Here is a 23,537-nt window from a genome sequence, read left to right as displayed (position 1 = left end):
GCCTCCATGTGTCAGGGAACACTGTGAATGCCTCAATTTAAGACATTGGTAAGACAAAGACCGTCTGTTCATGCAACTGCCCTAGAGTCGGACATGTAATTCCTATCCATGATGTGAAAAGTTGGAGTAAACATAGCAAATAAAATTTTATCCCACTTAGCTTGAGTAATCAAACCTCTCTGAAATGAAATTCGGAGAAACTGAATTCTCAGAATTCTGAACTGCTTGCTGTGGCATCACAGGGCTCTTTTCACTGACACCAAAAGCAGAACTTTAAACCCTTGGAAGGGAGATGAGGTTGAGTGGATAGGATATTTTTATTTGAATGGAAACATAATACCAATTAATTAAAACAACAACAACAACAAAAACTTCATTATACAGTACCATTCAATAGTTTGGCAGAACTCCAGTTTACTTTCTACAAAAAATATTAAGCAGCACAATAAATAATGATAATAAATGTTTCTTGAGCAGGAAATCAGCATATCAGCATGATTTCTGATAGATCATGTGACACTGAAGACTGGAGTAACGATGCTGAAAATTCTGTTTTGCATCTCTATATATCAGGTACAGTACATGGCAAAATTTCTCAAGGAAAAAAATCTCAACTAATGCTGCAAAATACATAAGAAATACACATTTATGAGAAAATCTCAACTAATGCTGCAAAATACATGAGAAATATGCATTTCATTGGCGGCTGTCTTAAAAACTTGAATTTATTCAAACATAAATTAAACATTGAAAAACAGTAACAAAAAAAATATAGCTGCAAGCAGCAATTAAGGCGCCAACTGTCAAGCACAATCAGAGGCAAAATAAAGAGCCAAGTATGGCATGGAGCGGCAGACCAACTGCAACAATGAGTAAGAGTAATTAAAGCCATTTTAGGATCATTTTAATAAAAATAACTGAAAAATTATAAACACAACCTCTAGTAATATGATTTAATGGGATATCACTTTTGACCAATACGTGACACTGTTATGAAATCGATGTGGTGTGTTCTGTGTGAGGTGACAATAGCACAGAAAGTTTGGTGTTAATATGTCAAAGCTTTGCAAAGATTCATTCTCAGACGTAGTCTGATGCGTTGCTGTGCAAAAACGGGTTTGTCCATCAACACGAAATCCACAACTTTTTGTCAGCAGAGTCTGAAGATGATCTGACTCAATTTTGATGAAAATCTGACCAACTGTCAAGAAGGAGATTGAAAAAGTTTTCAATGTAAATCAAAATGGTGGACTGAAATTTTAGTTGACTACATCATAATTGGTATGTATTTTGTTGGCATGACCCAAAAAAATATTTAGAGTTTCATTACAAAAGGCTAATGCAATCAAAAGTTATTAGTACTTTTGTAACTTGTATTATTAATGGTTAATGAATGGTTTATCACTCTTGATTAATATGGCACTGTTATCAAATTGATGTGGTGTATTCAGTGTGAGGTGACAATGGCACATACAAAGTTTGGTGTCAATATGTCAAAATTTTGCAGAGATACAGCCTCAGACACAGTTTGGAATGATTGGAGGCAAATTTGTTGATGTGTTAAATGATAACCGTTTCATATATCGACAGGAAACTGATGACTTTTTGTCAGCATAGCATGACCTATAGGCCAATTTAATCAAATGTCATTAGCATTTTTTTAAATGCTTTTTATAACTTTTGGCCACAAAGTGGCACTGCCCCCAAAATTTTTGAGTTCTGTGAGAGAATGGTGCCGAACATACACACCGAGTTTCATAATGATATGCCAATGCGTTCATGAAACAGAGCATTTTACACAAAATTGAGACTAGCCCAAAACGCCTGATACGGGAAAACTGGGTATGGTTCGACTCAGCATGCTGCACTGAATTTAAAGAGACCAGTTTTGGATCTCCTGACCATTAGGTGGCACTGCTCCGAAACTGTGCAGATAGCCTCAGGTCATGGTTGTTATAACACACACCAAGTTTGATGTCAATACACCAAACCGTTGCGGAGATATAGCCTCACATCCATTTTTGCATGCTCTTCGTCAAATTCGTTCACGCATTATTCAAAAACAGTTTGACTAATCAACTTTCTTTCCAAACTTTTTGCCATCATGGTCTAAAGATGATCTGAGCCAAATTTGGGGAAAATCAGACAAATTGTCTAGGACGAGTTCAAAAAAGTAGGTTTTTCAAACTATTAAAAATAGTGGGAAAACTAAACCTCACGATTTTTAAATTTTGGTGTTCATTCGAAATGGCAAGGAAAAAATAATTTTCCTTTTAGACCTTACATTTCAAAAGTTGTTCACATAAACATGAGTGAAACTTTGGACAAGTGGTGGCGCCACAGAGTTTGAGACTCCAAACTTGCTATGGTTAATGTTCAGACTGTCCTCTATCAGTGTGCCAAATTTCATAACTTTCCCACGAGCGGTTCTTTGGACTGCCATAACTCAAGAGTGAAAGAAACGGAAAAAGAAGAAGAAATCTAAAGGATTCAATATGTGCCTTTGCACCTGTTTTTTTCGGAGGTAAATGTGACGTTACGTGACATATTGTTTACAGATTATTACACTGACATCTTTCTGCGTTTGAAACACTGATTGAGCGATTACATGAGACAGAATACAGATTTCTGTAAGCTGTACTCTTTCTTTTATCATACTTTTGTTTAGTCATATTTATTTTGTGCTAAAACTGGTATTGAAGTGGCGGAGATGATCACTTCACGTTCAGCTCTGCTACTTCTCTTGAACTGAGGGGCTACAGCGATCTGTCACTCCACATTAAACAGTGCCAAAATGGCATTTATTGTTTTAATATTACAATAAAATGCAGAAAATTGGAAATCGGAGACTTCGCTTCATATTAAAAGTAACAAAGCACAAAGCTTATTACGATTTATTGAATGGGAGCTGCGCTACAATGTTCATTACCTAAAAACAGGATAGACTAATCAATTCTTGGGATTTAAGAATCAATATAGTTTTGTAAAAATGAGAATCATATCAATTGGAAACAATATATAAAAATAAAAAAACTGTTATTTTAAATTACAATAATACTTCACAATATTACTGTTTTTACTGCATTAGTAGTTCAAATACCAAATCACTCTCACCTTTTGAAGCCATTTGAGAGTGAATACAAAAAACATGCACTGAATATGGTCAAAAGGGTGAAACATACAAATATACAATTTTGCAAAGGCTCAGAATACAGTATTTTTAAAGTGCAGCATGACTCACCAGGAAAAACTGAGAGATCATAGCCTAGGAAATCAAGGTAGTTTATCACGCCCACACCCTAGTTCATGGTAAAAGTGATTCCAAGAAACAGAAAAAGGGCTCATGTGTTTTCTTATTATGGTTTCTTTTTTTCTTCTTTCTACAGCTCATTCTTCTTCCACGGATTAAAAAGGGCATCACCGACCTCCAAGTAGCCAGAAGCCTGTTTCATATAAAAACTCGAAGAAGTGAGCATTCGACTGGAGGAAAAACAAGACAGCAAAAGCGTGTGTGTGCGGGCATGTGTGTGGCATGAAGCCAGCACATTGCTGACTGAGCGAACAGCACATCAAATTTCGGTGATGGCTACGACCTGGATTAAGAGCAGTCAAGCTCCAACACAGAGAGGGAGAGAGAGAGAGATCTTGGCATCTACGTCAGTTTACAAACCCGTGTGAGGCTGATGGGTGGGGCTGTTGAGTAAAACCAGCAAACATGCTTAGTGTCAGGAGAGATAAAAATGTAGTAATTTCCTACAACTCCCCTCAATATCTTGAGCTCCATGGTTAATATTAACTTAAAGAGACAGTCCACCCAAAAATATACAAATCCTGTCATTATTTGCTCACCCTCATGTCATTTTTATGAAATCATGTGACTTTCTTATGTGGAACACAAATGGAGATATTTAGCAGAATGTTCATGCTGCTCTTTTCCATACATTGAGTAAATGGTCACCATGAGTTGCCACACTACAAAGATGGCAAAAATCACCATAAAACCTCTCTGAAAATACAATTTTGGATTTTATTTTCTTCAGAAGCCACAAATGTGAAATATACACTTCCAGTCAAAAGTTTTTGAACAGTAAGATTTGTGATGTTTTTAAAGAAGTCTGCTCACCAAGCCTGCATTTATTTGATACAGCAAAAAGTACAGCAAAAACTGTAAAATGTTTAAATATTTTTACTATTTAAAACAAATTTTAATATATTTTAAAATGTAACTTATTCCTGTGATTTCAAAGCTGAATTTTCAGCATCATTACTCCAGCCTACAGTGTTTTACAATTCCAATATGCTGATTTGCTGACCAAGAAATATTTAGTAATATTATGATTATCAATATTTAAAACTGTTGAGTACATTTTTTTTAGGATTCTTTGATGAATAGAAAGATCCAAAGATCAGCATTTATCTAAAAGATAAATGCTGTTCTTCTGAACTTTCTATTGATCAAAGAACCCTGAAAATTTTCTTCTCAGCTGTTTTTAAAATAATAATATTAATAATAATAATAATAATAATAATAATAATAATAATAATAATACATATTTTTGGAGCAGCAAATCAGAATATTATAATGATTTCTGAAGGATAATGATGCTAAAAATTAAGATTTAAAATCATAGGAATGAATCACATGTTTCACATTCAAACAGAAAATAGATATTTTAAATAGTAAAAATATTTCAAAATTATACTGTTTTGCTGTACTTTGGATCAAATAAATGCAGGCTTTAAAAACATTAAAAATCTTACTGTTAAAAAACTTCTGACTGGTAGTGTAGTTATATTTTTTTGTCATTTTTGGAGTTCTGGTCATCATTGACTTTCATTGTATAGAAACGAACAACTTGAACATCTTGGGTTAAGAAAACCATGATGGTGAACGGTGTGATTGAGACGTGACCGTAAACGCTTCTCATTTCATTAAATACCATATAAATCAATTTCACATGAGCCAAACTCCCTCGAAAGTAACCGTGACCATGTGGCGCAAAAGCATTCTTGATATTCTCATGTGACACTTTGAGGAAAAGTATCACCAGGAAATCTCCCCAATGCCCATTCTGTAATCCCAATCATGCTTCCACAACAGGAAAAGAAAATGACTCTTTGTCCAACAGCTGTCAAACTATCTGACACTGCTGGCTTCCTAAAGATCCTGCATTGGAGTGGGTGGAACATGCCATGGCATGCCCACTGGGCCAAAGGGCACAGGGCCATACGGAGCCAATGGTGAAGAAAAGATTACTTCAAGAAAATAAGGGTGGAGGAGCAGAGGGAATAAAGGGAAGATAGGAAGCATCTGTTGTCTCTCAGTGGGCTGTGACCACAGGCACAATGCCATATTTCAAAACATCATGCTTAAAATCCACAAGACAGCGAAAGTTTTAGCTTAAAATATTAATGCAGTAAAAATTTCAGTTGCTCTGGGTAATCTGTTTGATGGATCAAAAAAGACACTGTCAAGACTAGAAAAAAAAAGCATCAAATTTACATTCCAGAATGCAGAGTTTCTGTTGAAATTCCTTAGTGTGTGTTCGTACTCCTATGTCTGTGTATGATTAAGTATATTAATATGCCAAGTGTCCAAAACTTTATCTGCTAAGTGGGTTGTTCATCTTAACCCTGTGAGACACAGTCATTACTTTTAGTATTGGATGGATGACATCTGGCTCCTTCTATGAAAAGGCTGCCTTTTATAGTTTGAATAGGCAATTCGTGAAGCCATTTTTGTAATATTTAACATATTCTATCACATAAATAAAGTGTGTAGAGTCCTATGATTTCCTCAATGCGGAAAACGTGGACGAAATCTTGGAATCTAGGCATTAAAAAAAATGGAATTTACTGTATAACGTGGAATGTCATGGAATTTGGCAAATTTTGAATTAATAAATTAAAAGTAGGTCAGTACACTTAAATCAAAATGCGATATGGACTAGTGTCTGTAAATATTAAGCTACAAAAATACTATTTTTTAACATGAATCCTCTGTTCTGCTTGTCTCTGTGTGAATGGATAGCGCAGACACACAGTTTTGTTTACTACACACATAGTGAAGCATGCGGTGCCTCTGCCACCCTAAAAAAAGTACATGAACACATAAACAATCTCTAGAACTGCTCTGAGAGTCACTTCATGAGCATTTTACCATTTCTTCTAAGAAAACCTATCGTCATATCATACAGAAACAGAAACTTAAAGGTCTTCACGACAACCTGTCAAAGTAAAAGTTTGGTTTAACTTGAAGAAATTGTGACAGAAATATATTGCTTAAATGTAATGATAGTACTACTACTACTACTACTACTACTAAAATTATTACAACAAATTTTTTTAAGAATATGTGCCAGAAAAAAAACTATTTACCAAAACTTTATTAACAAGAAAAATATTTTTTTGAAAAAATAAAATAAAATCAACTAATTAGAGATGTGTTAATTATTAAAATGTAACGAAACCATTAAAACGGATTCAAAAAATTCATGGAAACAGAAAACTGAATTTAAGAAAAAAAAAAACACATTTCATAGGGCTTTAAAAATATAATTTTTGTTCAACTTTTAATTAACTGCTGTTAAATTGTGTAAGTGTTATGATTGGGCATCCAATGACCCCTTTAAATAAACACATTGAAAATAAAAAAAATACGTATTTGTTCTGATGTTTAAAAAAATGTCTATTATCACATAAAAGTTGGAGTCAGCCACAGCTTTTATTATTTATAATTCTTCAGCTTTTTTTTTTTTAACATATGTACACAAACGGCTGTTTTGTAGAATGACTCATTTACATCCAATACATAACAGAGGTAACAGCCAACGACGTGTGGTGAAGTTGTAAAACTCCCATCTAGCTGTAAAAGCTCTATTCACAAGTGCTGTTCAGAGGCCAGAGAGCACAGCCTCTTCTGTGCTTCGTGCTAATGAAGGTATTGATCGTATTCCTATCTCACATACCTTTGTACCTAACAAACAAGCCAGGCTGCGAAGCTGACTTTCTTTTTTTTCCGGCCTTCCTGTAAAGGCCACAAGTATATAAAGCATTTATGAGATCTTGTTTTCTTTTTAAAGGAGAAGTCCACTTCAAGAACAAAAAAAAATTACAGATAATGTACTCACCCCCTTTTTATTCAAGCGTCTGACATTAAAAAGTATATAAATACCATTATTTTTATGAAAATAACCAAACATTTCGCTAGATAAGACCCTTCTTCCTCAGCTGGGATCGTTTACAACCACATTTGGGATCGTTTGAAGCCGCATTTAAACTGCATTTTGGAAGTTCAAACTTAGGGTACCATAGAAGTCCACTATATGGAAAAAAAAAATCCTGAAATGTTTTCTTCAAAAAACATAATTTCTTTACGGCTGAAGAAAGAAAGACACAATCATCTTAGATGACAAGGGGGTGAGTACATTATCCGTCAATTTTTGTACTGGAAGTGGACTTCTCCTTTAAGGCCCTTTTATCTTCACAGTACAGGACAGTATAGAGTACACAAGAAAGTGGAAGCAATGTCAAGTATTGTGTTGTTAAAAAAAACATACCATTTTCCTAGTAAACTGAAAAAATGTGATACCGACATCATTTGTTTTGCAGTTCTTTCCTAAACACACTTCCTGTGCTGACACTATGGAATGCCACCAAGCAGCTTCACGCAAAATCACATTCCTATTTACGTCATGACTTCCGACAGCTGTCAAAGGAAATATCTCACACATCACTCTCAACATGGGACGGTTAAACACATAGAAGTCACATTTCAAGGACAGCTTCAGGCCACCACCCAACAGCTGGCTTTGAGCAGTACAGCTCTTTAAATGTTCACTGAAGGGGACCGGCATATTTTTGCCTTAAAAATCAAAAGGACAGTTACTTATACTCACGTCATTCCAAATCGGTGCAAAACACCAAAGAAAGCTGTAATGTTTTATGATTATGTTTTATAATCCATACAGTGGAAGTCAATGGGGTCCAAAACAACTTTGTTTGGATCCCATTGAATTTCATGGAATGGACAAAACAAAAACACAAAGATATTTTTCAAATGTGTTTACTGAAAACATAGTGTTTCTGCAGATTTTAAAAAGGTAAATTTAAAGGGACAGTGCACCCAAAAAAGAAAATTCTGTCATTAATTACTCTGATGTCAATCCAAATTCATAAGACCTTCGTTCATCTTCAGAACATAAATTAAGGTATTTTTAATGAAATCTGAGAGCTTTTTGACTCTGCATAGACCGCAAAGTAACTGATATGTTTAATGATAAAGCATGAGGGTGAGTAAATAATGACAATTTTCACTTTTAGCCAAACTATCCGTTTTTACACAATAAAAACACAGCAGCTGCCCCTATTTATCTTGACAAATCTCTACAATCTATTGTGTATCTATTACATTTAAACTAGCCCCCTGCCCCTTTTGATGAGAGACCCATTATTATTTAAGACGGGGCCCGCTGTGATGTGCCCTGTCTGCCTGTCTGCAGGCTTGTGCCCTACCTTCATATTTAAGACGGGCAGCGTGCCACCTGGGCATCTTCAGCTGGCAGAAGCAGGAGGAGGAGGACACGGCAGCTGATGACAGGCGTAAAATGAACAGCGATTATCCAGACAGAGTGATTTCAGCTCTGCACCGGGGGGAAAAAAGGCCGCGTCCCACGGCTGTCAGTGTCAGCACGAGCCAGACTATAATCTCCCTGTCCAGCACTTGGCTGCGTCTAGGACAGAACATTACACGCTGGCTTGAAACATATCATCAAACTCTCAGCAGCAGCTTTACACAGTGGGGTCTGGAAAGACAGGAGCACTGCTGGAGCTTAAGGACGCAATGAAATCAAGACGAGAAACGGTCTGTTTAAAACTTTGAAATAAAACTATTTACAGTCACTCAGCACCTTCACAGCTGCAGAAGAGATGACAAATTCCGATCTGTTTGCACAACGTCACGTGTCAGAGAAAAGATATGCTGTGCATGTCTTAGGAGAAATCTGCAAAAAGCAGATTGACAAGATTTGAGAAAACTTATTTTTTTAATTAAATCTGCAATTACAAGTTAAAATGCGGTGAAAACAGAATCCAGGGTTGCTGTGCTTGATTGTATTTTTTTGTGCTTATTTTTACTAGATTGTGACTTTTTATCTCACAATTCTGACTTTTTTCTTAGAATTGTGAGACTCGCGATTGCGAGTTGTAGTCAGAATTGTCTGATGTGACTTTTTTTGAAAGGTATTTTTTTATAAACTCATAATTGTTGGAAATAAAGTCAGAATTACTAGATGAAAACAATACTGATTTTTCTTACTGTTGCAAGTTTAGATCCCATAATTCTGACTTTTTTCTCACAACTGCGAGTTTATATCTCACAATTCTGACTTTTTCTCAGAATTATGAGTCATAAACTCACAATTGTGAGTTATAAAGTCAGAATTGCAAGATAAAAACAATTCTGACTTCTCGCAAATGCAAGTTTATATTTCACAATTGTGAGTTTATATTTCACAACGACTTTTTTCGCAAATGAGTTTAACTCTCACAATTCTGACATTTTCTCAGAATTGTGAGTTATAAAGTCAAAATTGAGTTATAAAGTCAGACTTGCAGGATAAAAATTCTGACTTCTTGCAAAAGCGAGTTTATATTTCGCAATTCTGACTATTTTCTCGCTATTGCGAATTTATCTCACAATTCTGACTTTTTTCACAAATGAGTTTATATCTTACAATTCAGAGAAAAAGTCAGAATTGTGAAATATAAACTTGTAAATTATTAATATTTTTTGTATCTCACAATTCTGACTTTTCTCGCTATAGCAAGTTAATACTAAAATAACTTTAGTGTATTTATTTATTTAATTAATTTATAAATATATTTATAATTTTTTTTTTTATTATTTATATTTATAAATATTTTTTATATCTCACAATTTTGACTATTTTCTCGCTATAGCAAGTTAATACTAAAATAACTTTAGTGCATTTATTTAATTTATAAATATATTTATATATTTTTTTAATTATTTATATTTATAAATATTTTTTATATCTCACAATTCAGACTATTTTCTCGCTATAGCAAGTTAATACTAAAATAACTTTAGTGCATTTATTTATTTAATTTTTAAATATATTTATAATTTTTAAAAATTATTTATATTTATAAATATTTTTTGTATCTCACAATTCTGACTATTTTCTCCCTATACCAAGTTAATACTAAAATAACTTTAGTGCATTTATTTATTTAATTTATAAATATATTTATAATTTTTAAAAATTATTTATATTTATAAATATTTTTTGTATCTCACAATTCTGACTATTTTCTCGCTATACCAAGTTAATACTAAAATAACTTTAGTTCATTTATTTATTTAATTAAATCACAGCCTTTGTGATTTGATAATTGCACTAAGCCATATAGCCATATTTTGGTTTAATTTTGACTCATCTTGCAGCTCTACACAATCATCAGAAGATATCTATCCTGGAAGCAGCCAATATAATGCAATACTGCGCTAAGAAATCCTGCATCCTGAGAGTCTCAGGCTGCCACAGCACTAATGCATCTGCTATAATTAACAGTGGTCTGTGATTAACTCCGTAGGGGAGCCCCTGGCAGACTCCATTATCATTCTGACGGGTCATTTGAGATCCCAATCAGTGGCTAACACTCAAAACTGAAATACAAATGCAGAAGTGTATTTTTATTACCAACAGAAACCATCTATTTATTTGGGCAAATCCTAATTTAAAGAGTCAAACAGTGTTTGATAGATGAAGGACTGTTCCATGGATACAGCCAACAAAGAATGCTAACAGTGGGGGAAACAAACTTGGTTACCAAAATTAATTACAAACTCAATTCTATGGGGAAAATGAAGAGAAAGTCCAGGAATTTATATAAAAGCCTACTGTGAATTCAGCAACAATAATGTACACTTACAAATATGTTCATCTTTACATATTAATACATCTACCCACATTTTAAACAAATAAATAGAAACTGTTTTAGAAACTAGAATTTACTAAAACAGTAAATCTCAGAAAATGACTTAATTTTACTTAAATAGACAAGAACTACACTTTGTGATTTTGTCATGACGTATTGTTCAGATACTGTTCAGTTAGATATTTTTAAAAAAAATTACTTTTATTCAACAACGATGCATTAAATGAAGTAAAAGTAACAGTAAAACACTGAAAATGCTACAAAAGATTTCTATTTCAATAAATGCTGTTCTTTTGAACTTTCAATTCATCAAAGAATTCTAAAAATGCACCGAAATTTCAGCCAGATTTTTTTTCAGATAAAATATAAATAAATAAATTTCATTCTGTTGCATAAAACTAAACAAAAATAGTATATTGTTACTTAAAATTAATACATTTTCTGTCCAATTTTATAGCTTTAAATTCAGTAAAAGTGTGATTATTTTATTGGATTGTATTTTTTAAATCCAGTAGCATTAAAATTATTGTTCAAATTATTAAAAAGTCTCTCAAAATTATTTTATTCTACTTAATAAAATAAAAAAATATATATATAAAAAATTCTGCCTAGAATTTTCATTTTGGTGCTAAAAATATTAAGTAGCACAACTCTTTTCAACATTGCTGATAATAACAAATGTGATTTGAGCAATTTGAAATGATTTCTGAAGGCTCATGTGACTCATATTTGGAAGAACAGAAAAGAAAACAGTTCAAATTGTACATTTGCATTTCACAATATCACAGTTTTTACTGTATTTTTGATTAAATATTTAATCACTGGTCCACACAAGACTTTTTATTTAAAAAAAAAAAATCTTAAAACTTTTGAACAGTAGTGTATGTTTGCTGTATGCTCTATCTGAAGTGACAAACTGTTCATTTATTAATAAACAAATAATTTTTTAGTTCTTTTTTAGATTTTTTCTGTTTTGTTGAAGTTATTAACAGTGCGTCCTTTCAATACTAAACTATTCTGAGTTAATTTACTGTCTTCAAAAACTGACCAAATTCAGTCTTCTTAGAAGACAGGATAATACATAAATATTGAATGTCTTGATGTCTTCCTACCTTTGAATGGCATTTTCCATCATTTGGACATAAGCAATGACATGAAGTGTTTGGATTGGATGAAAAAGAGCAGGTGGGCGGGACTTACCACCACTGAGCAGCTTCATGACCAACCACAGCTCATCCTTCACCACGAACGAGGTGTAGTACGACACAATGTTGGGATGGTGACACTGGCTCATCGCCTGAATCTCTTTCTAGAGAGAGAAACAAGAGAAAGACAATCACTCTTCATTGACAGTAACCTGATTTAACCAATATCCTTTCTAAATGATTCAGAGTGTGCAATAATTGGACAAAACAATAATTTGCTTCCTCCAGGGAAGTACGAAACAGCATTACATGCGGTAATCAGCACATGTGCTGGTCACAGTCTAAAGCAGCTCACCATAAGGCATTTCCTGTGTATACAGTCACATAGTATGTGGTCCAGAATGCACTGGGCCTCACGGCTTAACCGAATAACTGCGGTGTCTCACAATGGTGCCATTCCAAATCTGGATTAATGTTTAAACAAGTCTGGCTCAGTTGCACAGTTGGCAAATCTTCAGGATCAGTGCAGATATTTACGTACTTCAGGTAAAATACTAGTTTTTATTAGCTCACTCGTGTAAGAAGCAACTCCGGTCGCTTCCACTGACCGCGAAGCACGTACGAACTGTAAAAATAAACAACATCCATCTAAGCATGCTGTAAACACCATGACACCTTCATCTGACTGCCTTACAGTCTGTTCCAAATAACTAAGGAATCCAAATAAATAGGTGTATATGTTACTGTCAATATCCATCAGAGAAACGCCGCTGCTTGATAGATTTTTCGGCATTTGAAAACAAGGAAAAACAAGTCGTTTTCCTCTCCATCCCCTTTTTTTTGGTAGTCTTTCCAGTTGACGGAGTAGTTGAAGCGAAGCCCTTGCAGCTCGGAGAGATTGACAGCTGAGGTAATGTTGGGACCGCAGCCGAATCCATCACTCTTGAGCTTTCCCCCGATTCACTTGATGGTGGGGGCTTACTAATGATATTACAAAGCAATTCTACTGTTTTTGTTTTGCTGTCAGGCCCAGGCTTGTTCAGTGTGTTACATGCAATGCAAAGCAATCAATAAGAGAAACTAAAAAAACTTAGGGTTAATGGTAATGAATTGCCGCATGACTTCATACCTTCATAATGCTGAATCTTCATACGGTCTTGTGCTGGTTTGTTAAAATTAAAGTCAATGTCGACCAAAGATTTCGAGCTTAGAAAAAGATGAAAAGGCACAGTAAAAGTACCCATTCACTGCAGTTTCATGGAAAACATGGCTTTTTTTAAAAATAACCACAATAAAACAGCCTTTTCATTGCAGTAACATGAAAAATAATGGCTTTTTATTTAAAGAAAAAAGTATTTTATTTAACTTTTTATTATTTTATGTCTGCAAAACAAAACAGCTTGAAAAGGGAGATGCAAAAGCAGCATAAAAAGTGCCCATTTATTACAGTTATAAAAAAAAAAAAAAAATATATATATATATATATATATATATATATATATATACACACATATATATATATATATACACACTACCGTTCAAAAGTTTGGGGTCAGTACATTTTTATTAACAAATTAATACTTTTATTCACCAAGGATGTATTAAGTTAATAATTAAAAGTTTATTAAAAGTTAATAATAAATAATTTACATTGTTATAAAATATTTATATTTTGAATAAACACTGTACTTTTTAAACTTGTTATTCATGAAAGAATCCTGAAAAAAAAAAAAAAAAAAAAAAAAAAAAAAAAAAATCACAGGTTCCAAAAAATATTTGGCAGCACAACTGTTGATATTATCCAACATTGATCATTCTAATAATAAATCCGCATATTAAAATGATTTCTGAAGGATCATGTGACACTTAAGACTGGAGTAACAGCTGATAAAAATTCAGCTTTTCATCACAGGAATAAATTCTATTTTAAAGTATGTTAAAATAAAAAACATTATATTATATTGTAAAAACATTTTGCAATATTACTGTTTTTTTTTCTATATTTTTAATCCAATAAATGCAGCCTTGATGAGCATAAGAGACTTCTTTAAAGACTATTACAAGTCTTACTGACCCCAAACTTTTGAACGGTAGTGTATATTCTACACAAAATCTAAAAAATTTAAAAGCACCCATTCGTTGTAGTCACATGGAAAAGAGTGATTTATTTAAAATTAAAAACAAACAAACAAATAAATAAATAGATTAAAAAATAAAAAAGAGGCAAAGCTTCAATAAAAGTACACATTCACTGCAGATTCATGAAAACACATGGCTTTTTATTTAAATAAAACTAATTTTTATTTTTTATTCTTACTCTAAAAATAGAAAAAAATTAAAAAATAAACCAATTAAAAATAACCACCTTAAAAGGCCCTTTTCATTAGTTACATGAAAAAAAGAATGTATTTTTATTTAAATAAAAAAAGTATTTTATTTTATTTTATTTATTTTATTATATTTTATTTATTTTATTATATCTTCAAAACAAAACAGCTTGAAAAGACACAATAAAACTGTCTATTCATTAGATTTACATGGAAAGCAAAAGTGCTTTGTTTATTAAAATAATTATAGTTTGTTTTATTCTATTATTATTCTATATGTTTATTCTATATATACACTTATATATATATATACACTTTTATATATATATAGTTTATAGTTTGTTTTATTCTATATATATATATATATATATATATATATATAATACTTAAAACATTGGAAAAAAAAAAAACCCAATAAGAATAAAAAAATTGATTTCTTGAATTTCTTGAACTAAAATGTTTAAGCACCTTTAAGTCAGGTGTAAAAGCTTCTTTGAACTGTGTTGCTAATGTTGAAAAGCCAAACCTAACAAGCCCACAAAAGTCTTTTGCAATCCCTACTCAATAGTCCAGTACTACAGGAATGACAGAAATGGCAGAGACCCAAGTATGAAATCAGCATGCCTCAACTCAACCTGTTTTAAAAGCCTGCATCAACACTGCATACAATGTACATACACTTCCCTTCTAAATTAACTAAGCTTTGAATATAAGCATTTGCCGCTTTGTAATCCTGGAAAGCACAGTAATGAAATGAAGCAAAAAAAAAAAAATGCAGCCATGTTCAAATGAAGTGCACCACTCTGCTTCAAGTATAACGGGGCGGGTTGCAGCAGTCTCCTCCAATATTTAGATAAAAAGTCAATAAGAAAACATGCCATTTCAAGTTTATGAAAAACAACTCATGGCAATTGAACTTTCCAAGCCGAGTCCTCAAATGACCCTGTGAATATGAGCCATGTTTTCCACTGACCCAAAAAAATAAACCTACGAGTGCAATCATGTATGCCAGTCAACACAAAGCTCCTCCCGTGCCAACACCGTGGGGTCACCGACACCCCAACAGTGTGCCACTGGGCACGTCCCAAAGCTGGACGTCATTCAACAATTCACTCAGCTTTGGCTGGCTCCACAAAGCCTGCGTCCAGCTCCACGATGGACACCAGGTTGAGGGCATATGAAAACAATAACACACGGGGCGGGCTTTGGACGTTCGCTGGCTAGCGCTCCATCTGCGTTCTCACAGTAGAAGCCGAGGGTCATCTCGGTTTGGCTGGCCGACGTCTACCCGAGAGAGACAAAAACAATAGCCAGAACAGGGAGGGTGACATCAAGAGACTGTTTGCCACCCGATTCGTGGACGTCCAGAGGACAATGAGCAAAGAGAAGCACTGAGACTCTTTGTCTGCGGTTATGTCACTGCCTGCATGCCCAGTGGAAAAAACACTTTCCGTCTTCCTCAGGGCAAATTTCTCACTCCACATATGATGTTCTCCAGTAAACATATCCATTTGAATCAAAATTACGTTAAAGCCTCGGGTAAACGTTTGTGAATTTGGTTACTCAGGCAAATTCTTATGCACTGTAACTATCCAGTGACAAGTATCTAATTTAATCTATGCCAATGACAGGGAAAAATATCCAGGAAGAGATTCTCACAGTGCCCTGATCCCTCATTACACAAACACACACACACACACAATCCACCAACATGCCACCAGAAACAAGCTTTTTCCATTAGCTTGAAAACCAGATTAAAACAGGTCAGCAGGATATTTAGCTCATTCACTTTCAGAAAAGAACAATCAATTTTAAGCGCATTTCCTTTGAGATCGGTAAAAGGAAAATTGCTGAATTTTCACAATCTCATTTACATGTGAATTTCAACTACCTTAAAGGGATACTCACCCTCAAGCCATCCTAGGCGTTTATGACTTTTTTTTCATTCAAACTAATGCAATCAGCGTTATATTTAAAAACGTCCTGGCTCTTTCAAGTTTTATAATGGCAGTGAATGGGTGTTGAGATTTCGAAGTCCGATAAAGTGCATCCATCCATCATAAAAAGTACTCCATGGCTTCTGTGGAAAAATAAAGGCTTTCTGAAGTGAATCAATGTGTTTAAAACTACAAATCATACTCTCTAGCTTCTAACTGTTGTATGCACATTCACAAGAGAGTGGCGTTTGGATGACGTAGGATGTAGGCGAACGTGGTGGAAGAGCGCAAAACACAACACCGGTTACAAAATTAGGATTTGTAAAGAAAAATGAAAGGATTTTAAAATAAGCTAAGAGGAGATTCTTATGAGACTAGCATATTCTCTAGGGCTGTCAAACGGTCCTTTGTCAGCTGCTGAAACGGCACTCTCTCGTGAATGTGCGTATGACAGTTAGCGGAAGCTAGAGAGTATGGTTTTCAAAGTTTTAAATATGGATATTTTTCTTGCACAAACACACCATTTTGCTTCAGAAGGCCTTTATTAATCCCCTGGAGTCAGGTGGAGTAATTGTTATGATGGATGGATGCACTTTATTGGACTTCAAAATCTCAACAGCCATTCACTGCCATTATAAATCTTGGAAGAGCCAGGATATTTTTAATACAACTCTTAACTATTATATTCGTCTGAAAGAAGAAGCAAGTCAAATACACCTGGGATGACTTGAGGGTAAGTAAATCATGGGATAATTTTCTTTTTGGTTAAAAAAAACAAACAAACAAAAAAAAAACATAATAGCTATTTTGAAAGTATTACAATTGCAGTTTGACTTTTGATATGAGCATTTCATTCCTTGAAAATTTCAACACCTTGTTTCATATTGATGATTTAATTATATGTTTTTCTCAACAATTCATTATATTAATAAACAGTTAAACAAATGTAGTAAAAACCTGTTATTTATTATTCAAACAGATATGAATATGTACTAATATAGCAAAATGCTCTTCTCTAGAGTTGTTTTTTTCTAGCCGACTAGCTGGCATTTATAGGCATTTAATGGCTTTCCTGGGGTAAATGTAACGTTATGTGACATTGTTTACAAGCTGTTTTATCAAAAGGAACAAAGCACAAAGCTTATATTGCAATTACTGGATGGGATGTGCACTACAGTTGAGGTACAAATTTTACATGCACCTTGCAGAATCTAAAAAATGTAAAGTATTTTAACAAAATATTTTATTTATTACTGACCTGAATAAGATATTTCACATAAAAGACATTTACATATAGTCCACAAGAAAAAATAATAGTTTAATTTATAAAAATGACCCGTTCAAAAGTTTACATACACTTGATTAATACTGTGTTGTTACCTGAATGATCCACAGCTGTTTTTTGTTTAGTGATAGTTGTTCATGAGTCCCTTGTATGTCCTGAACAGTTAAACTGCCTGCTGTTTTTCAGAAAAATCCTTCAGGTCCCACAAATTCTTTGTTTGTTTTGTTTTTTTTAGCATTGTTGTGTATTTGAACCCTTTTCAACAATAACTGTATGATTTTGAGATCCATATTTTCATTTTTTGCATTAAGAGTCAGGGGTAAAAACTTTTGAACAGAATAAAGATGTGTACACTACACTTTTCTTATTTTGCTTAAGTATCTTTTTTTTTTTAAATTTAGTATTGCCATTCAGAACCTACAGAAGACACTTACATGTTCCAGAAGACAAAATAAGTTAAATTTACACTGATCTTCAAATTCAAAAAGTTTTCACCCCCCGGCTGTTAATGCATTGTGTTTGAACCTTCTGTAATAGTTGCATATGAGTCCCTCAGTTGTCCTCAATGTGAAAAAATGGTTCTCAAAATCATATAGTCATTGGAAAGGGTTTAAATATACAAAAATGCTGACAAACCAAAAACTCGTAGGACCTGATGGATTTAACTGTTGAACTGTTCAGGACAAACAAGGGACTCATGAACAACTATTATTAAACAAAATACACACAGCTGTGGATCATTCAGGTAACAACACAGTATTAAAAATCAAGTGTATGTAAATTTTGAACGGGTCATTTTTATAAATTTAGCTATTAACTCTTATGGACTATATGTTATTATCTATATGAGATATGTTATTCAGGTCAGTACTAAACAAACAAAAAAAAAACATGCATTTATTATAACCCCTCTTATTTTGGTCAAATAATTAACATTTTGCAGATTCTGCAAGGTGTATGTAAACTTTTGAGTTCAACTGTATGTTTAGTAAAGTTTTATTCACTAATCAACTGAAAACAGTACAGACTAAAAGATGAAATGAAGCCATGCTCTAGACAACTAATCTATCTAGGAGAAATGCAGTAATTTCGAGCACCGTCATCTGACGGACAATTGGCAGACACAGAAGTAATGTGATTAGAGACGGCCTTGGGGAGGTCTTGTCACGTCCCCGTAGAATAAACGCTGCAGTGGTACACAGTGGGGTCACTATAGATTCAGCTTGACGTCAGTGGCACTGACAGGATCGCAGCTCAGTCAGAGAGCAAAATTGTTCCTCCCACCACAACAGAGTCACACGGCTTCAGCGTTGTGACTTGTTTGGACTGTCCTGTTCTTTTTTTTTTTCCACAGCTATCTGGACATGTTAGGAAGAACTAGAGCATGCTACACTCCAGCAAATTGGCCTGATCAGAAGTGAAATTGACCCAAACCTCTGGAAGGAATTTCCTCCGAATGCAACCCTTGATGCATTGTACGCAATAGCTGCCTGCTGCTCCCGATCATTACGGAAGCAATCTGGCTTTAATTTAATGCCTCCTCTGTGTTGAAGAGAGCGCTCAGCAGGTCATAAAGGCAGTGAAGGCATCGGAGGAAACGTGAACTGCAAATTTTCCATGTGACCCTAACTCTAAAAGAATCTCCCTTTAACTTTCACCTAAGTCATTCCCGAGGGTTTACTTCAGTCCAGCTGGAAGAAAGTCTCCATTTACTGAAATCACAGAGGGCGGGACTAGGGATAATATCAGCCACGACTTCTGTAAGACACCTGGATGTGGGAAAAATTGAGTTTCTGGTAGCCTCCCGCAGCGAGCTTGTAAATCGGGAATATGAGCTTTCCCACTGAACGACGCAACGGGCTCCGCCTGGTCACGAGGAACAAAAGTATGACCTTTTGAGCTCCTTGAGGAGTTGACAGATGAAGTTAATAAACTGAGAAGGGGAAAGGATTTGTGTAGAAACATAAGGGCTCATGAATGGAAACTATAACTTGGCTGTAGCTTTACAAGAATGTAACAAAAAGGCAATCTGGGAAACCTTCAAACCGAAATTGGTGTTTTACAACTGGAAGAGAGGCAAGAAAGTTCTTTAATGACTGGGATGAAGTCTTACATTAGTCAATGTTGTGATTCACAAAAAAGCACAAGGGGGAATTCTAACTAGGATATAAAAACTGGAAAACAACACAGGGATTCCCTTTGGTCCATTTAATAATGGTTTCCTGGCAATCTGGAAATGGTATAACTCGTGTGTCAACTCGTTTTCTCGCATGAAACCATTCTGATTCTCATTTACGGACAGTGCGAATGCACACATTTACACAACCGAACAAAGGTTCTGGGGTTTGTACGTTTTTGGTTTTTTTTTGGAAAGAAATTAATAATTTTATTCAGTGAGGAGACAAATGGAACATTTTAAATTATAGTAATGTTTTACAATGTTACTGTTTTACTGTATGTTTTGATCAAACAAATCCAAAAATACAAATAATAATAAAAAGTATGATTTTACCAACCAAAAATAGTAAAAAAATACACCTAATCTATGCATTTAGAGTATATTATGTTAATGCTATACTTTTGTGTGTAACGTAAAACACACCTGGGTGAAAAAAAAAAAGTAATTGTGTGAGTTAAGTCAGTAAGTTGTCCATGTATTACAACCGGTCCGGTCCGGTCATTATTCACTGTCAGTTCATAAAAGGTGTTGGCATTTATGAGCCATGACATATAGAGTGGTACTGCTCATATGCAGCCTTTAAATGTCACACAACTGGGATCATGTCAGACAGGTTTCATATACATTTAAAAGGATAGTTCACCCAAAAATGAAAATTCTGTCATTAATTACTCACCCTCGTGTTGTTCCAAACCTATAAGACTATTTAATTAAGATATTATTGATGAAATCCGAGAGCTTTCTGACCCTGCATAGACTGAGAATATTTGTTTTCTATTTGAAACGGTTTGTTTTCACTCTATATAGATATATTTTTCATGTCTGTAAGGCAAGTATCGAAGAGTTTCGAAGTTTCACGCTCAAGTTCACAGAGACCGAGACGGTAGAAAGCGCATCCTGTTTGCTCTCATTATTTTACAAAAGCGCAACATTTTGTTATTGTGAGCGCACACAAATAAACAGAGTCATTACAGGTTTGAAAGATGTATTACTTTTATCTGTATGACCAAAAATGACGGAGTATTTTAAGTGCAAGTGACGGCACAGCGCCCCCATCTGTCATGCAGTATAAGTGCACTAGTATTCAGCTTTCAAACTCCGCACAGAAACTTGAAAAGCGCTCATTTTTCTAGATTAACATTACATTAAGCTGCCACGTAAAGTTGATCTTTCAGATAAAGTGTCATATTTGAGGTTGATGAATGATAGAGAGTTTAGACGTCCTGCCCAATGTACTATATTACCACATAAACAAGCCCTTAACAATCTGTCCGTCATGGACTGCGTGATTTCCTTTGATTTTTGACTAATTTTGGTCGACCAAGCCTCTTATCGTTATTTTTGTTTTCTTTGCACACAGGAAGTGTTCTTGTAGCTTTATAACATTACGGTTGAACCATTGATGTTCCAAATTTGTGTTCCATGTATGAAATGTACGAAGGTCTTACGGTTTGGAATGACTTGAGGGTGAGTAATTTTCATTTTCCCTTTAAGCAGAACATGTGAAATTTCCATATGACGAGAACCCTATTCTGGAATGTAATTCAAACCCCATTTGACTTTCATGCTTGTGCTAATATCTAGTATGTTCAATGCAGTGCTGTTTAAATATGCCGAAGGAGGTTCAATACCAGGAGCTCGTCCATGCTGGTCTGGCATTTTTCCAGATTGATGCGTTTGATGGCAACCTTCTCCTTCCTGGGCACACAGTAGGCAGCCTGGACCACAGCCGTAGCGCCGCTTCCTACAATACACAAGAAAGCATGTTAAATTCAGTACATCAGGAGCTGCATGGGACATGAAGTCAGGACAAATGAAGAATGAAGAGGAACAAAACTCTCCTGAACCATCCAGACACCTCAAACCGTAATCCATAAAACATTACACCAATGGCCTAAAGTGAGTAAACATTAGGGCTGTCCAACAATTAATCTTTATTAATTGTTGGATTGAATTAATTGAATTAATTAACAAGTTACTATGTCAAGAGAAGGAAACAAAAATCTGACTACAATGCAAACTAAAGGCATAAATAATCTAAATAATTGAATATAAAAATGTAAAAACTGAAGAAATAAAAAATTGCTATTTCATTACTTATTATTTATTATTATTATTATAAAGCAATATTATATTAAAAATGATATACTGCAGTATGAATGACAAATGCATGAATATTACTCTAAAAATCTAAAAAAAAAGGATTAACAATTAAATTACTTTGAAATCATTGAAAATTATTATTTTCATAATGCTATGCAATTTTAAAATTGTTATACTAAAAATGTTATATTTGTATGGATGATGATTGACTATTACTATCAAAAAGTAAAAATATTTTAAAAAATAAATAATAAATTATTTATAATCGTTAATGGTTTCATTATTATCATCATTATTATTTTTATCATTGCTGTAATAATAATAATTAGTGGTAGTAGTAGTAGTATCATCATAAAGCAACGTTATATTAAAATTGTATACTTTACTGTTGTATGAATGACAAATGACCATCACTCTGAAAATGTTTAAATGAAAAAAAAATTAAATTATTTTAAAATTATTATTGTTATTATTATTTATATTAATAACTATTATTGTTTTCATAATGCAGTTATACTAAAATTGTTACACTTTACTGTTGTATGAATAACAAATGACTATTACTCTGAAAATTTTAAAATAAAAAAATATTAAATTATTTTAAATCATTATTATGATGATGATTATTATTATTATTATTATTGTTAATAATAATAATAATAATAATAACTATTATTGTTTTCATAATGCCATGTAATATTCAAATTATTATATTTGTTAATGAAAATGTCAAAAAAGTAAAAATAAAAAATATAAAAAATAAAAAATAATTTATAACCATTAATTATTTCATTATTATTATTATTATTTTCATTAAGCAATGTTATATTAAAAATGGTATACTTTATTGTTGCATAAATTACATGACTATTACTCAGAAAAAAAAAAAATAAAAAAAAAAAATTGAATATTGAACTGTTGTATGAATGACAAACGACAATTACTCTTAAAAAGTTATATTTGTATGGATGATGAATGTCCAATACTGTTAAAAAGTAAAAATATTAAAAAAATACATATCAATAATAAATGTACAATCATTCATTATTTCATTGTTATTATTATTATTATTATTATGATAAAGCAATGTTATATTAAAACGGTATACTTTAATGTTGCATAAATGACATGACTATTACTCAGGAAAAAAAAAAAAGAATAACAACAAAACAATTAAATTATTTGTAAATCATTTATAATAACAAAAACAACAACTAATGAAAAAAACAATAATAACAATTAAAATAGGGCTGTACAATAAATCGTATGCGATTATAATGCGCATTTAGTCAGTAAAGCCGGTTCTTTAATTAGTAGTAAATCTCCATCACGTGCACAACGTGATTTATCGTGCAGCCCTAAATTAAAATATTTTACAATTAATAATAGTAATAATAGCTATTATTATTATGCCCATTTTCACAACGTTATATTAAAAACGTAATGCTTTATTGCTGCATGAATTACAAACACAAATACAACCTTGATTGGTTCTGCATATTGTTTTCAGCCACTTTAACATAAAAATAATTGCTCATTAAACAATGACATTTATCTCCAGCCATAACATTTACTCCCTGGGAAAGTGTTGGAGAAGAT

General features: G+C 33.3%; 1 protein-coding gene and 1 long non-coding RNA gene across 4 annotated transcripts in view; one reads left to right on the top strand and one right to left on the bottom strand.

Annotated features, from left to right (window-relative positions):
* Nucleotides 1–23,537, bottom strand: part of oxsr1b (oxidative stress responsive kinase 1b) — a 66,080-nt gene that overhangs the window by 24,466 nt on the left and 18,077 nt on the right. For both annotated transcript variants that reach the window (XM_051098684.1, XM_051098685.1), the window contains exons 2-3: nt 21,467–21,579; nt 12,163–12,271 (exon numbers count right to left, since the gene is read on the bottom strand). In XM_051098684.1, the coding sequence (XP_050954641.1) occupies nt 12,163–12,271; nt 21,467–21,579 (222 nt within the window). The remainder of the gene's footprint in view (nt 1–12,162; nt 12,272–21,466; nt 21,580–23,537) is intronic.
* On the top strand, nt 18,868–21,551 carry LOC127156017 (uncharacterized). Of its 2 annotated transcripts, XR_007825668.1 has the most exons (3): nt 18,877–19,999; nt 21,196–21,302; nt 21,434–21,551. It is a non-coding gene; the product is annotated as an uncharacterized LOC127156017 (long non-coding RNA). The 2 variants fall into 2 exon arrangements; XR_007825667.1 differs by having other exon boundaries at nt 18,868–21,302.

The sequence above is a fragment of the Labeo rohita genome, chromosome 24 (genome assembly GCF_022985175.1).
Source record: "Labeo rohita strain BAU-BD-2019 chromosome 24, IGBB_LRoh.1.0, whole genome shotgun sequence".
NCBI lineage: Eukaryota > Metazoa > Chordata > Actinopteri > Cypriniformes > Cyprinidae > Labeo > Labeo rohita.
Note: the sequence above shows the minus strand (reverse complement) of the source record. Positions and strands in the feature narration are given on the sequence as shown.